At 39.7% G+C, this 15,719-nt stretch overlaps 1 protein-coding gene and 1 pseudogene across 1 annotated transcript; both read right to left on the reverse strand.

Annotated features, from left to right (window-relative positions):
* Positions 1-5,618: 5,618 nt before the first annotated feature.
* LOC148103811 (tripartite motif-containing protein 16-like protein) lies at positions 5,619-6,803 on the reverse strand (annotated as a pseudogene).
* Positions 6,804-9,641: 2,838 nt separating this feature from the next.
* On the reverse strand, positions 9,642-11,147 carry LOC148103812 (tripartite motif-containing protein 16-like). The gene has a single exon (XM_087833890.1). It carries the CDS (start codon positions 11,130-11,132, stop codon positions 9,642-9,644), a length of 1,491 nt encoding a protein of 496 aa, XP_087690016.1. The 5' UTR covers positions 11,133-11,147.
* Positions 11,148-15,719: the final 4,572 nt, after the last annotated feature.

Below are 15,719 nucleotides of genomic sequence, written 5' to 3' on the forward strand. Positions count from 1 at the left end.
ACATGGAAAAATAATCAAATGATGAAATGATTTTATGTGCAGATTTTTCATTGTTTTAGTCTCATTAACATGGACTCACAGCAGCTCATAAACTGGTCGCAACTATCGATCTATTAATCATTTTTCTCTCTCCCTTTGTTGTTTAGGCTTAAATAATTAAAAGACAAAATCGGTGTGTTTTCATCAGACTGCTCTCACATCTACAGGATAAAGTGTTTCCCCTTTTTAAATGGTAAAAGTCCAGACTGTTTCATTTGACTGTTTTTCTACACGAACGAGTACTTTTTAAAATTTCTACAGGTCTACATATATTTCAACACTAATTTTCTCTTTGCATCTCTTTGCAAGACAAACAGACAAAACCACAAATAAATCCACAAGTCAAGAAGTTTTCATTAAGAGGAAAAAGAAAATCACACCAGACAATATAAACCACATATTGTGGAATTTCTATCAAACAACTAACAAACTAATGAAGTTAGCAGGGTCTCCATGATTGATAAAAAAGTCCAGCACAGAGCAGCTGAGTGCATGTGGTCTGAACTCTGAAGAGTCATGGTTCAGCTGTAGAAAGACAAAATACCTGCCAAGTATTTTATGAATGTAACCAGTTTGAGAGATTATGTGAGAAAAGCATAATAATTATCCATCCATCTGCTTCTCCTTTCCACGGTCGCAGGGGGCACTGGAGCCTATCCCAGCTGTCATAGGGCAAGAGACGGGCTAACACATAGAGACAAAGACAACCATTCACACTCACATTCACACCTATGGGCAATTTAGATTGGCCAATTAACCTATCCCCACTATTGCATGTTTTTGGACTGTGGGAGGAAGCCGGAGTATCCGGGGAGAACATGCAAAGTCCACACAGAAAGACCCCGGCCTGATGGTGGAATTGAACTCAGGACTTTCTTGCTGTGCAGCAACAGTGCTAACCACCGTGCCACCGTGCTGACCGCATAATAATTGTTTATTTAATAATCATTAATCAATTTAATTCAATTTTTTAATAAGCAAATGAACACAACAATGGTGCTTTATGCAGGCCTGGGGATCTGAAGACCATTTAAAGGTTTCTGGATGAACACTTCTTGTTTTTTAGGAATTTAACTCAAGTTTTAGGATTATACTGTACTAATAAATTATGTTCGTGTGTTTTTGTAGATTTTTATTATTTCTATTAAAAAAAAAACTTGTGGTGAAAGCACCATGAGGCTCCTCGGTAGCAGAGTGTGAAATGCTTCCTGTTTCCCAGTCATTGATTGTAAATCTCTAAAATGGTCAGTAAATACAATCAGATGACACTGTGTTTAAAGAAGAGATTTAAGAAAGTTCAACAAATCAACCAAGTGAAAAATTCCACTTTAATTACCACAAGTCAAAGTGGACACAATTCTATCCCCAGAGACGAAACCAAGTGTTATACCAGGCAGTAAACATGTTTATTTAACCTTCAGACCGTTTTATCATCAAACATTATATAGTGTTATTTACAGTGATTCATTTCCATGTACATTGTTTTCCAGTCCCCTTCAGCCTCACCACCGTTGTTATGGAGGAGCAGTGGTGATGAGCTTCTGGGTCTGCTGAGCTCTAAAACTAAAACTGGTACTCGGAACCTGAAGTTTGAACAGTGGGGCAGCCACACAGCTTGTTATGTCCAGGTTAACAGTCCTCACAGCTGCAGAAAAACCAGCGAACATGTTCCCCTTTTGTGAATCTGTTGGACTGTTGCTAGTAAGTGAATTAAGTGCCTGAAGATGAACACTAACAGCTAAGTGTGATTTAATTAAGACAAACACTTACTGACTTCAGTAGATTCAGTTACTACGGCAACAGTCCCTCCTCCTCCCCCTCTGCCTGTTAGTGTTGAATTCAAAACAGCTTCTCTGGCTCCCTCTGCTGGTTAAACTGTTGAACTGCCACATTAACGTGTTACCAAAAAGTTGATTCTGTGACCTGTGAGGTCAGTTCCTTCATCATTAATATGCAATAATACTAATAATACCAATAATAACAACTTTTTCTAATGATTTTTCTTATCTCTATATTTAAAATATAGATATAATATGTATAATACAATATATATTAAAAGTAAATGAAATAAATAAAATAAAATCATTTAAAGTAATTAAATATTTAGAATAATGATCATTTGAACCTTTGCATTAAGAAGTAAGAAGTCTTTTCATTTTTGTTGAATACCCCCGATTTAAAGCAACACTCACTGTTGGCTTCATCAGAAATTCCAGGGCATTCCTAATATTTTGGCCAGTCTATCACCATACATGAAGGGGAAATCATGTTAGTAACTCATTTCAACAAGAACCTGGCACAGGGGCACGTTTATCACCTCTTTCTTTAACAGTTGCTGTAGTTTTGAAAGCATGATTGGAGTGCTCCATATCATTTATTTCATTTAAGGTACGAGTTTCTGTTGGCCAGCAAGGTGTTGGTGGAAACTGTGCTACTGTAGGCCAAAGATGAAGCGAGATGAGAGGGGGAAGGTTTGTTAGGAGGCAGAGAGAGATGTTAAAGGAGCCTCCAGGCAGGCGGAAAGGAAGATGAGTCAATCAACATGCTTAAGTTATCAGTTTTAAAACAACAATCAGTGATCGTTCTTTTTAAAAGCATTTGACAATAATTAAATGCTACACTTTAAAAATTAGAAGTGGCTCATGGTGAAAGCAGCCAATCATTTGACCTTAATCCTTGATTTGCTTTGTGACTGTAAGGTCTGGCTAATAGTTGTAGTTTCTGTTTATTGTTTTCGCTCAGCTTTTCAGCTCAATCTTTTCACCACACACTGAACCTTTCCTACAAGCTGGGGATGGGCTGGTCAAGTTAAGAGATTTGATTGGGCAATCCAGTGTCAGTAATGAAAATGAATGAATGGGCTGCTGTGAGTGGTTGTACAGCTGGTGCAAGCCTTTCAGGCCTCCTCTGATAATTTCAATGACAGATGACGAATTAAATGAGACATCAAACATCAATGTCCTTTAATAATTACCACTGTCACTGGTTTAAAGGATTTCTCAAACCAGTTAATGAAGGTTTATATACACAACAGGTTACAATTGCACAAGTGCTGCTGATTGGCTGAGGAAGAATAAAGTAGTCATGGTAAACTTATCACATGACCAAGTTAAGATGAAATAGCAACAAGATGCTACCCAAGACAACCCTGAGTGTCCGGACGATCTGATATCCTCGTGTTGGTGTTGTTCCCTCGTCATCATAAATAATGTTGTTCCAGGTTCAACATTGCAAGTGACCAATCACCTTCTCCTGACGTCATCCGCGACCTCGAAAAAAACAAACGCCTTCAAAAAATCTACTTCACTTGCGAGAAGAGAAACCACCTCTGTAAGGACAATATGTATAATGCTTACCGTTTATTAAAGTATCCTGAAATTCAAAGAATTCAAGTTCCTGGATCAGCGGACAGAAGCGGTTTCTCCATTTCTGTGTTAAAAGTGTGGACTTCAAACTACCAGTTTTTAAATTGTGTTGATAGGTAACATAAAACCAGAGTTATGATTAAAAATATGGGCAATGTTTTTTTCCCTGAATACTAACGTTGTGTTTACAGCAGGAAGGGAAGCACTTGCAAGTATTCTCTGCTTGTGACAAAAAAACAAACAAACAAAAAAAACAGAAAGAAAAAACCTTGGTTTCCTATTAGTGGAAAAAAAATTGACTTTTTTATACTCGAGTTTTATGTTTTTTGTCTGATTTGAGATCAATTGTTTTAATATAGTATTTCAAAATGAAAAAATAGCTGTAAATTTTGACATGTTAAGGTGTGCTGAAAAGAATGATACCAAACAAGACAAGATAAACGGTTTTTAAAGGTGAAATGTAGAAGTAAAATCCAAAGCAGACAAAAATACCTATTATACCTAGTATTCAGTCACTTTTATAAAGGTTTTATGAACCCATAAATTGAGGGAAAAAATACTGGGCCAAGAATGGACCCCTGAGTGATTCCACATAAGAGCAGGGTTTTTATGAGGAAATTTGTACCCCAGCCTAACAGTAAAGTTAACTACTGTGACATTTCAGTTCTGTGCTGTGCTTTATAACTTTAAATAATTTGTAATATTTTTTCTAATACAAGTTTCAACAGGACTTAAGTAAAATGGAGTTTATAAATCTGTCTACAGTTGGATAAAACTTTTGGAACAATATTTATTGTTAGCAGGAACAGTGTGAAGCCTTCTATAAATAACACTGCGTGAAATATCTTTCAATTTGCGAGAAGGAACAATGTCCTGGATTAATTGTGCATCGATCCATTGGTAATTCCTCAGGGCTCCACTAGAGGGATTTGCGCCTCTTGTCCTTCACTCTGTAGACGAGTGAAAGCGAGCGCTTTGTGTCAGTATCATCATCTCTCCTCACCGTTTCCCATGTTTAAGGTAACTGCACGCACAGAACTCTGTGAACTCTGTGTATTACAGTTGACTATTAGCCCATCATCATTGTTTATTGTAAGGAAAGAGGTGAATTGTGGACAGTTTTTGCTGAGAAGTTTTAGCTGAACTCCGTTGCTGTTTAAGCTAGCTTTAACTGGTGTCCCGCCTTATTGAATGACAGTTTTTCTGCCACTATCTGTATTTAAGTTAACTACTGAAATACATATACAACGCATAAAGTATTATTTCATTACTGTTGAAAGTCAGCGAATGTGTCAGCTAACATATGTGAGTTAAAAAGATGTATTTACCTTATGTTACAGTTCAAGTTGTGCACCGTCTAAATACTCTCATCAGTTAAAACAGGGCAACTTAGTTTGGAAACTGTGGTCCTGAGACTGAGTGTATCCATGCAGAGAGAATATGGCTTGGGTTGTGCTGTTTTTGTAACACTCAATACAGACAAGTGAAAACGAGATCTGCGTGTCACTATCATTCATTCAGCTCTCATCATTATTTCCACTTTTTAAGGGCACAAAAATACCAGCAATCTTTACAAAATGTTTTGTAAGTTCGCACAAATGGGAATAATGGTGTTAAATGTTTTTCAGTAACTTTTCAGTAACAAGAAAATGCAGTGCGGTCAACACACAGAGGATTGAAGCTGTCTTTAGTCCACAAATATTTAAGAGAAACCGGCCAAATTATAAGCCTGAAGACAAGACGTTATTGAAGAACACAGATGTAAGAGCGGTCAGACTCAGGACAGATAACTGGCAATTTTTTATTATAACTCTGTATGTTGGAAGGACTGAAATAATGTTTCAGTATCTAACATTTGATCTGTGAGTTTATTCTCCCAAAACAATACTTTTATTTTTTTTGACATTTACAAACTGAGGTTATTTTTTATTATGAATTTACTGTTAAATAACTTTTTGGTGGTATATGTAACATTTAATTAGTACAAGAACAACATTTAAATGGCATATAAACGTAATGTTAGGAAAATATAGAAAACGGAAAACAAAAGGTCAAAGGAGCATCTATTCAGTGTGACTGACAGGTGATCTCCGTGCAAAGTAAAAACAGCACAACTGTGAGCTCTCAGCAACTCCCATCTCAACAATGATGGAGACAAAAAAAAGTGGAAAATAAAACACACATTTTAACCAATTGTCCATCAGTGGCTTCTGTCTATTTCAGTGTAATGAACTCTGCAGTATCTTCATGATCCAAAAAATCAAGTCCAGCATAGAGCGGCTGAGTGAATGTGGTCTGGACTCTGTGGAGGAGAGTCATGGTTTCAGAGATGCTGTAGAAAGACAGAATACCTGCTCTGTGATCCAGGTACACTCCTACTCTGGAGGACCGAGGACCCGAGAGGACAGTTTGGACTTTGTTGTGCCAAAATATATAACTGTTTGTGCCACAACAAAATGACGAAGATTTATCATTTAATCCAAATATACATTCACTGAGGCCGCCGCAACTGCTACACAAACTCCTTCCCCTTTCCAGTCCACCTCCCAGTAACAATGTCCAGTCAGGTTCTCTATACTCAGGACTTGACAGTAATAAGTGAATCTGTCTGGATGACGAGAATAAGACAGTGGATAACTCATAAATTTTGCTTCTCTGTTCCCTTCAGATAATAACAGATGCGTGTTTGCTGTGTTTGGATCCAGTGTGATTTCACGTGAATATTTTAAGAATCCAGCTCTGGTCTTTGGCTCTGGTGGTGACAGTAAAACATCCTCTTCAGTGACTGTCAGTGAGATGTTTGTCCATTCCTCTCTCAGAATGTCCTGTATCCCATTTCAGCCTCTGGGGAAGCTGTAGGGACTGTCAAGGTAACTTTCTTGACCTCACCGATCCTTTAATATCACAGCTGGAGAAGAAGAGTCAGATGAGGCTGTAGTATCCTTTTATCAAAGCTTTATTACCAGTGCGCATTGGGAGATCCTGCTACATGCAGCCACGGCAAGCACTAAGTGGATCTGAAGAGCACTTTCTCAGTTTGTTCATTATAAAGGCGTTCCCTTAAGGGGACTGCCCCTATAGGTACCCCAATTGCGTCAATTTATGTTGGGGAGGTCAAAGTCGGGTCAAATGTGTTCAGTGCCTGACGGGCTAACACATGCCTCCTACGGTGTCGTTGTTAGCCTCTATCTATAGAGAACTATCAAGGACTATGAAATTAAAGACACAAGAGACAAAAGAGCAGAGCTAACTCAGTAGGTAAAGTGTTCGCCTCATGATTGGAAGGTCAGGGGTTCAAAACCACCAATTTTTAAATATGGTACCTTCAGGTACCCCTGAGCAATGTACCGTCTCTACACAGTACTCCCGGGGTGCTGGATTGGTGGCTGCCCACTTCATCACTGAGTGAATGGGTTAAATAAGAGAAGTAATATTACGGGATTAATAAAGTATACATTATTATTATTAGAAGACTTGACACAGAGACATGGAACCAAAAATACATGAACAACAATAATCAAGGAAAATAATTACAATGACTGACAAGGCTTTTTGCTTCAGGATCTGTGCTCGCTCACATAACAGTGAGCATTTACTGGTTTGTGCCTGCAATAGGACTGCTTTGTTCACATAGCGGAGGTAAACTGTGGACATTGTGACAAGACTGAGCAGGTGGATGGCAGTGCCTTTACTCTGCTCATTATTCCTTCCGTTTTGCAGGACTGTGATCTGTATTCACAACCAGCGTAACAAGGCCTTTTCTACTTGTTCCTGTCAGAGAAAATTTAGAGGAATGGGTGATAGAGATCTACAAATAAAAAGCAAAAAGATTTTGTTTTTGCTTTTTCTTTCAATAATATAAGAGAATAATGCTGCAGAGGTTTGTTCATTTAATCATCACAGTGCATAAAATGGTAGAATACGCCTAAACATATGAATGTATCTACAGGGTGGGCCATTTATATGGATACACCGTAATAACATGGGAATGGTTGGTGATATTAAAGTCCTGTTTGTGGCACATTAGTATATGTGAGGGGGCAAACTCCTCAAGATGGGTGGTGACCATGGTGGCCATTTAGAAGTTGGCCATCTTGGATACAACTTTTGTTTTTTCAATAGGAAGAGGGCCATGTGACACATCAAACTTATTGGTAATGTCACAAGAAAAACAATGGTGTGCTTGGTTTCGACATAACTTTATTCTTTCATGAGTTATTTACAAGTTTCTCTTTGTTCACAGCCATTGACATGTCGAAGAGGTTAACACGTGAGGAGCGGATCGAAATTGTGTTGATATCTGGTGAACGCAGTAACCGGGTCATTGCAGCAGATTTCAATGCAAGACACCCTACGAGACCGCCCATCTCCCATGTTCCAACTGCTTGCCAAGTTTTGTGAACTGGTTCAGTGTTGGATTTGCCAAAATGCGGACGCAAGAAAACTGTCACTAATGAAGAAACATCAGTGGCTGTCCTAGCTTCATTCAGCAAGAGCCCACAGCGTAGCACTCGCCGCATGTCACTGGAGAGTGGCATTAGTCGAACATCCCTTCGGCGGATATTAGCTACTCACAAATGGCACCCTTACAAACTCCAGCTACTGCAGCATCTCAACGAGGATGACCCAGATCGGCGCACAGAATTTGCAGAATGGGCAAAACAAAAATTGGAACAGGACCCTCAGTTCACGCAGAAGATTTTGTTCAGTGATGAGGCAAACTTTTATGTGAATGGTGAAGTTAACAAACAAAACCACCGCTATTGGTCTGACACTAACCCACATTGGATGGATCCCTCCAAGACTGTTGGACCAACAAAAGTGATGGTTTGGTGTGGTATATGGGGTACAACGATAGTGGGTCCATCCTTCATCAATGGAAACCTCAAGGCCACTGGATATTTGAAATTGCTACATGATGATGTGTTTCTCTCTTTATGCACTGAAGCTGACACGTTCCCTGAGTTTTTCCAGCAATATGGTGCACCACCACATTATGGGTGCCAGGTCCGAGCATTCCTAGATGAACAGTTTCCTGGAAAGTGGATTGGTCATCGTGGGCCAGTTGAATGGCCCCTAAGGTCTCCCGATCTGACCCCCTTAGACTTTTATCTTTGGGGTCATCTGAAGGCAATTGTCTGTGGTGTGAAGATACGAGATGTGCAGCACCTGAAACTACGGATACTGGATGCCTGTGCTGGCATTTCTCCTGCGGTGTTGCTATCAGTGTGTGAAGAGTTGGAGAAGAGGGTTGCATTGAAAATCCAACACAATGGGCAGCACACTGAACACATTTTATAAGTGGTCAGAAACTTGTGAATAACTCATGAAAGCTGATACACATGATATAATGACAGGATGGAGGAAGTAAAACTAGATACAATGAACTAGGAACAAAAGTCTCTTTCAAAATAAAACAGGAAACATGGAGACACAAAGACAACAGAAGCTTGACAGACCCAAATTACAAACAAAAGGTGCCAAATAACCCAAAACCTCTGGGTCAGAGACCCAGTGACACATGCTGGGGTTAACTGGAATAAAGCCAAAGCAATTACCTCTGATCATGGAAAGCATTGGCTGCTTGATGCACCGCAGAGATTACGAGGAAATAAGTGCTAAGTTATCAAAACACTGTTGTTTTTCTTGAACTAAATCAGTTTTCAATTAGAAAGCTTTTCTTGTTATTTTACCTAACAAATGCATATGATTTATCTTTAAACTGTCTCTTAACCATGACCTCTAAGTCACATAAATGAGGCTTCCATGTTTAGATGACAGCAAATACCTGGTTCATATCTACTCTCATCTGTCTCATTTCATTGTCCTATTAATCATAGGAATGCAAATGTACTCAAATCAATCCTCTCAAAGGAAATAAAACAAGAATCAAACGTAAAATGATTTTATTTACATATTCCTCATAGTAAACAACTTTGACACAGTCAAAACATTGATTGAATTTTCTTTCTTTAAAACAGAGAAAAACAGTTCCTTTGATTTGAACAAAATTTCAGATAAATGTAAATATAATTTAGACATTTCTCGGTTAAAATCAATTAATTTATTAACTAGACAACAAACAATATGATGTCAATGTAGCACCCACAAAGTGTGACTGACAAGTGACGTCTGTGCAGAGAAGAAACAGAACAACATTGAGCTCTGAGAAACAATGTTGGAGAACAAAGACACTGAAAAGTAATCCAAACCAACTGTTCTTAAGTAGTTTTTTGTCTATTTCCGTTTTGTGAACTCTGCGGTGTCCCCACCAGAGTACAATATAATACTGTGAAAAAACCAAAGTCCAGCATAGAGCGGCTGAGTGAATGTGGTCTGGACTCTGTGGAGGAGAGTCATGGTTTCAGAGACGCTGTAGAAAGACAGAATACCTGCTCTGTGATCCAGGTACACTCCTACTCTGGAGGACCGAGGACCTGAGAGGACAGTTTGGACTTTGTTGTGTCGAAATTGAAAACTGTTTGTGTAACAGTTTAATGCCCAAGATTTCTCATTATATCCAAATCCACATTTATCTGAGCTTCCTGCTCTGCTGATATTCTTGTATGCGACTGCTACTTCAACTCCTCTCCCTCTCCACTCCACCTCCCAGTAACAACGTCCAGTCAGACTCTCTCTACTCAGGACCTGACATATTTTACTGAATCTCTCTGGATGATCAGAATAAGACTGTTGTTGCTTCATAAATGTTGCTTTTCTGTTCCCCTCAGATAATAACAGATATCTAAATGCTGTGTTTGGATCCAGTGTGATTTCACATGAATATTTTAAGAATCCAGCTCTGGTCTTTGGCTCTGGTGGTGACAGTAAAACATCCACTTCAGTGACTGTCAGTGAGATGTTTGTCCATTCCTCTCTCAGAATGTCCTGTAGTTTATCTCTGAGTTTATCTCTGGTCTCTGACACAGCTGCTGTCACATCCTCAAAGTAGCTCAGAGGACGAATATTGATGCTGGATGAGTGTGTAGACTCACTGAGTGCTGACAGTGAGGGGTAGTTGTGTAGAAACTGGTTGTGATCCTCTGTGTGTGAGAGCTGCTCCAGCTCGCCGTCTTTCCTCTTCAGCTCAGCGATCTCCTGCTCCAGCTTCTCCTGAAGCTCTTTGACTCGACTCACTTCAGTTTCCTGCTGGGATCTGACCTGCTGCTTCACATCAGAGCTTCTTTTCTGGAGGAGACGGATCAGCTCAGTGAACATCTTCTCACTGTCCTCCACTGCTTTATCAGCAGAGCCATTGATGGCCTCCACCTCCTGTTGAAGCAGCTTCACATCTTTCTCTCGCTCCTGGATTCTCTGCTGGATGTTTAGTCGTCTCACCTCGAGCTCCTTCTGCTTCTCAGTCCTTTCTGCTGCAGCTGGGACTGTTTCATGGCCTTTATGTTCATCCATTGTGCAGAGATAACAGATACTCTGCTGATCAGTACGACAGAAAATCTTCATCACCTCATCATGACGAGAGCAGATGTTCTCCTGGAGCTTCTTGGAGGGGGCCACCAGCTTGTGTTTCTTTAATGGAGCTGCATCATAGTGAGGTTGGAGGTGTTCCTCACAATAGGAGGCCAGACAGACTAAACAGGACTTGATGGCTTTCAGCTTCCTCCCAGTGCAGACATCACAGGCCACATCTTCAGGTCCAGCATAGCAGTGATCAGCTGGAGCAGCTTGGAGTCCAGTCTTCTTCAGCTGCTCCACTAAAGCTGCTAACATGGTGTTTTTCTCCAGGACAGGCCTCGGTGTGAAAGTCTTCCTGCACTGAGGGCAGCTGTGGATTCACTTCCTGTCCTCTTCATCAAAGTGGGTTTTAATACAGTTCATGGAGTAGTTGTGTCCACAAGTTGTAGTCACCGGATCTTTCAGTAGATCCAAACAGATGGAACAAGAGAAGGTTTCTCGGTCCAGCTGAACTCCTTTCTGCGCCATTTCTCCTCTCAGTGTCAGTGACTGTGTGAGTTTCAGTTCCTTACAACAGAAACCAGTCTGACCTCTGATTTCTGCAGTGAATGAAGCCTGTCAGCTCTTACACGTCACCACATGTTGGTTACACCCATCTTTAAACTGCAGATCTGAAGGTAAGGGAACGAGGAAACGTGTGAACAGAGAGGAGGTGCTGTGTTTCGATGAGAAAGAGGAGGATTATCAGGTCTGACTTCTTCCAGTGGTTCCTTATCCTTTACTGCACCATTAAGTTACCTTTCCAAGGCTTCAGCAAATCTGGAGAGGAGAGTGGTGCAAGTTAAATAAGACAACTGGTTTCTGAGATAGAGAGAGGAGTGAATGGAGGAGATAATGTTAAAGAATATATATAAACATTAACATAACAGAGAGACATATCTCAACATTTTCTCTATTTTCAGGCACCAGTTCTGCTTTTAAATTTTTTGTTATTTAGCTACATCTTCTTCATTTGCAGAGCTGCTTTTATCAAAGCTCTCCAAGAGATCTCAAATCTCTGTTTTCTGCAATATTCATTTGCTACTTACCCACCAGTCTACCGTTGTTTACAGTGCTGTCGGCTGCTGTCTTTTTTTTTTTTTTTTAACTTAAATGACCTCGGGCAAGAAAGCCTAATTTCTGCTGTTCAATAATGAAGAAATTTAAACTTTTTAAAATTATGCAAAATTGCAGAATATTTTTAAGGTTATCTGCTATAAAAAGCCAGGCCAGGAAAATCTCCTTCATGTTTTTCTGTTTTATTCTCAGTTACTTTGACACAAAGGCATCTGCTTTGATGTTCACACCTCTGATAAAGTCTCATAGTAAGTCTCAGTACTGATAAATCATCAGAATTATAATATTTCTGACTGTCTGAGGCAAAATTGAATCGAATCAAATGTGGGACGGCACTTGTGAATCAGAATCAAATGGATTATAGAAATCAGTGATGATACCCAGCCCTTGTGAGTAGCCTTGGCCCGACAGAAGTGGATGTAGCTGTGGGTAATGAGAAAAGATAAAAAGAACTATTGATAACTTTTTTGATCCATCTGAAATTCATAGCCAGCTCTGATACGGAGCCGTCAGTCTCTGAACGCTGAAAAAACACAGTGTATCGAGAAAACACATTATATGCTGCAATAAATGCACTGCCCAAGTGTCCCCTCTCCCCACAGCCTTTCAGCGGCAGGCAGCAGCAACCAGGTCGTCAGAGGAGGCCGAGATGATGATTAAGTTTAACATTTTCTACAATATTGCCAAAGAGTGCCAAAGCACTTTAAGCACAAGCAGTTTTTCAGCAACTTATCTTTCTTGTAGAAATGTGCTCCAAATAAAGAACTTTGTGTTGACAAGATTGTTAGTTAATCATTTACAAATCAATATTGTCTGTATGGACAGCAATTTTCCCCCAAAAAAGTGCACATATAAAACTGTGGTTTTACGCGATGCGGTTGAAAAATTTGGGTGCGCTTAACTTTTGCACTGGTGCGCCTAGGCGTGGCAAAAAGTTAGCCTACGGCCCTGCACCTGGAGCTGGTTGAGGCAATTAGGCTGGGAGATTTAAGCTCCACACTGACATCCCTTCTCTGCCAGGTATGGACTACTATACGTTGGTAACCAGGTCTTATGGGTCATGTTTCTTACCTTAGGTGCTTACCTTGTTGTTTTGTGCTTCAGTTGCTCCCTGACGCGCCACGGTTCTGAACAACGAATCCTTTTGGATTGTGGATTTACCTCTCTGTTTTCTGGGATTCACTCCTTGCCTCACCTGCCTGCCCTCCTGCTGTCCCTCAGCCTCGGAACCAAAGGTCCTCAGGTCAGCCAAATCCACATCGTCAAAGTCACCCGCACCTACGCAGCCTCTCCTTCATTTAATCCATTTCCCTCCATTAAATGTGACCTTATGTACCAGTCCCACTCCAGTAATCTTCTCAGTCCTGCCTCTTTGTTTTGCCTCAGCCACGTTGCCACGCCACATTTACCAAGCCCTTGTGTTGTTTGTCATTGCTGATCAATAAAACGCTGTTAGGACTTTCCCTCTGCCTCTGCTCTTGGTTTTCTGTGCTTGGGTTCAGTTTCAGTTACCGGCCTTCGGCCACCTGTGACAGAAACAAGACATCATGTAAAGTAGATGAAAATTTTATGCATTCAGCGCCATAAAGCACATTAAAGGGAAAAGTTGATGCATGCACACACAATGACAGCTTCTCTCTCATAGAGAAATCATGCAAATAACATTAAAGCTCGAATGAATTTAAGAAAATGACCAACATTTTAAATTACTTTCTTTTCCTTTACATTTACAGGAATCATTGTCTTAGGTTAAAGTCACCTGTACCCAACTGAGCCTGTCAAACTCGACAGATGAAAGCAGGTTGGAGAACTCGTGTAGGAGATCAGTCGAGGATTCAGGAGGCTGGTAGATATTCACACACCAACCTAGATTTTCACAAATGTAATTTTAGACAATAATAAGTCAAACTGGCTGTAATACAGTTTAAATTACATTTGAAAACAACTGCTATTCCCCCACCACAGCCCGAGGACTTCTGGGCATTCAAGAATTTATAATCAGCAGCCCTATGGTTTCAGCTAAGTCTCCGTAACACAGAAGATTTCTAATTTCTTATAATTATAGGGATTGGAAAACTGTTGTATCAGGAGAATAAGTGATTTGGAACTAGGCATAGCACGACTGTGACAGTGGTCATACATGTCAGTAGGTGAAAGGCTGTTTGATAATAATGGTAGGAAAACAGCTAGACCTGTACTGGAGAGACAATAGGTGGGAATTTCAACATGTCACACTGTGGTGGTCTCACCTGAATCAGTAAAATCATCAGTAAACACAATCAGAAAGGACTCCCAGATAAGAGTTTATTTAAAAGGAGCTTCAGAAGAGTTTAATTACTATGTTAGTGCAGGCAGCTAGAAATAATAAATGGGCAGCTAATGGGAACACAGGAGGTAGGAGCAGCTGACTAGTCCCTCGGGTTGAGGAAGTTAGTGTTCACCCTCTATAATCCCTATATACCTTATTTCCATCTTGTTAGGCTGCTCATTTAAAACAGTAGAAAAGTCAACAAAAACACTGTAAATAACAGCTCAACACCATAACGCATACACAATGGAAAAGTTAATAAAGGCATCCAGTGACGGCTTCTGTATCAACATCCTGCAACCAAACAGACAACATGCAAATCAGGGGAAATCTTCAACTGAAATAACGGGAATCTAAAAAGCCAGAAGCAACAACGACAAATGAACAGCAATATGAAAGAAACCACAATCAATATACTGAGTCATCTGCACGAGTCAGAACAGGTGTGTGTGTGTGTGGGTGTGTGTGTGTGTGTGTGTGTGGGTGTGTTTCTCTGAGTTTATAGTTGAACATACACACAGCAGACTTCAGAGACAGGCTCTAAGCTGATGACTCGGTTAGATGTTAGAAAATGTACTCGTGTTTTCTGAGCTGAATTTTCATCAACTGGTTGAAAAAAATAAATTATTATTTTTCTGCACTTTTGATTAGATTGTAAAGATTATGAGAAGTAGCTTAGCAACAGGTTTTTGTGACTGAAAGTCATGTGTACCAGACACAATCTTCCACAAACAAATTTTTATTTCAGCGTAAAAGAAAATCAAGAGGACCTTTTTAATACAAGCCTCATATCACATTAAAGTTGTTCCATAACACACTGTCCAGGTCTGTAATTTCCCCCAAATTACCGTAAAGCGTACATATTCCTGGTACCCATTCACAGCCACACCTGACTTAACTAAATCCTTATAAATGATGATTAATACACACTTTAGAAAAAAGTCTGTTATACCACACATGATATAAAAATACAAGAGTAATGAGTTACATAACCACACCAACATCAATAAAATACACAAAAATCCCCAAAATTTAAAAAAAAATCCCCAAAAACATTTTCTCAAAGAAAATCAGCATGCATCCGTTCAGAATATGTAACAAACTCCACAAAGCAGGATTTACATTTAATAACTCTTCAGACTGACTCTCTATAAAATCCTTTACAAAGAAACAACAAACACTGAAATTTTTTCCATCACTATACGTGTAACTGTGTGTGAAATCATTTGTCTTACTCAGTGCGTAACATGATCTGAGCTTCATGTGTTTTAGTTTTCACAAAACAATGTTTGAAAAACAACAACAAAAAGCCCCCGAAGGCCAAGGTTCATTTAATAACATTATGATCTTCTGCAGAGTACAAATACTCTTTGGTTTGGCAGAATTTACTTTCTGGTGTCACTTTGACGTCATTCTACAATGTCTTACAATTTCATTCAGTACAATAAGAACATTTTTTTAAAGAATGTGATTGTAAT

Source organism: Neolamprologus brichardi, chromosome 3 (assembly GCF_056152115.1).
Source record: "Neolamprologus brichardi isolate AB-2024 chromosome 3, ASM5615211v1, whole genome shotgun sequence".
Classification (NCBI taxonomy): Eukaryota; Metazoa; Chordata; class Actinopteri; order Cichliformes; family Cichlidae; genus Neolamprologus; species Neolamprologus brichardi.

Coding starts and splice junctions, on each gene's coding strand:
- LOC148103812 (XM_087833890.1), bottom strand. CDS start 11,132: ATGTTAGCAGCTTTAGTGGAGCAGCTGAAGAAGACTGGACTCCAAGCT.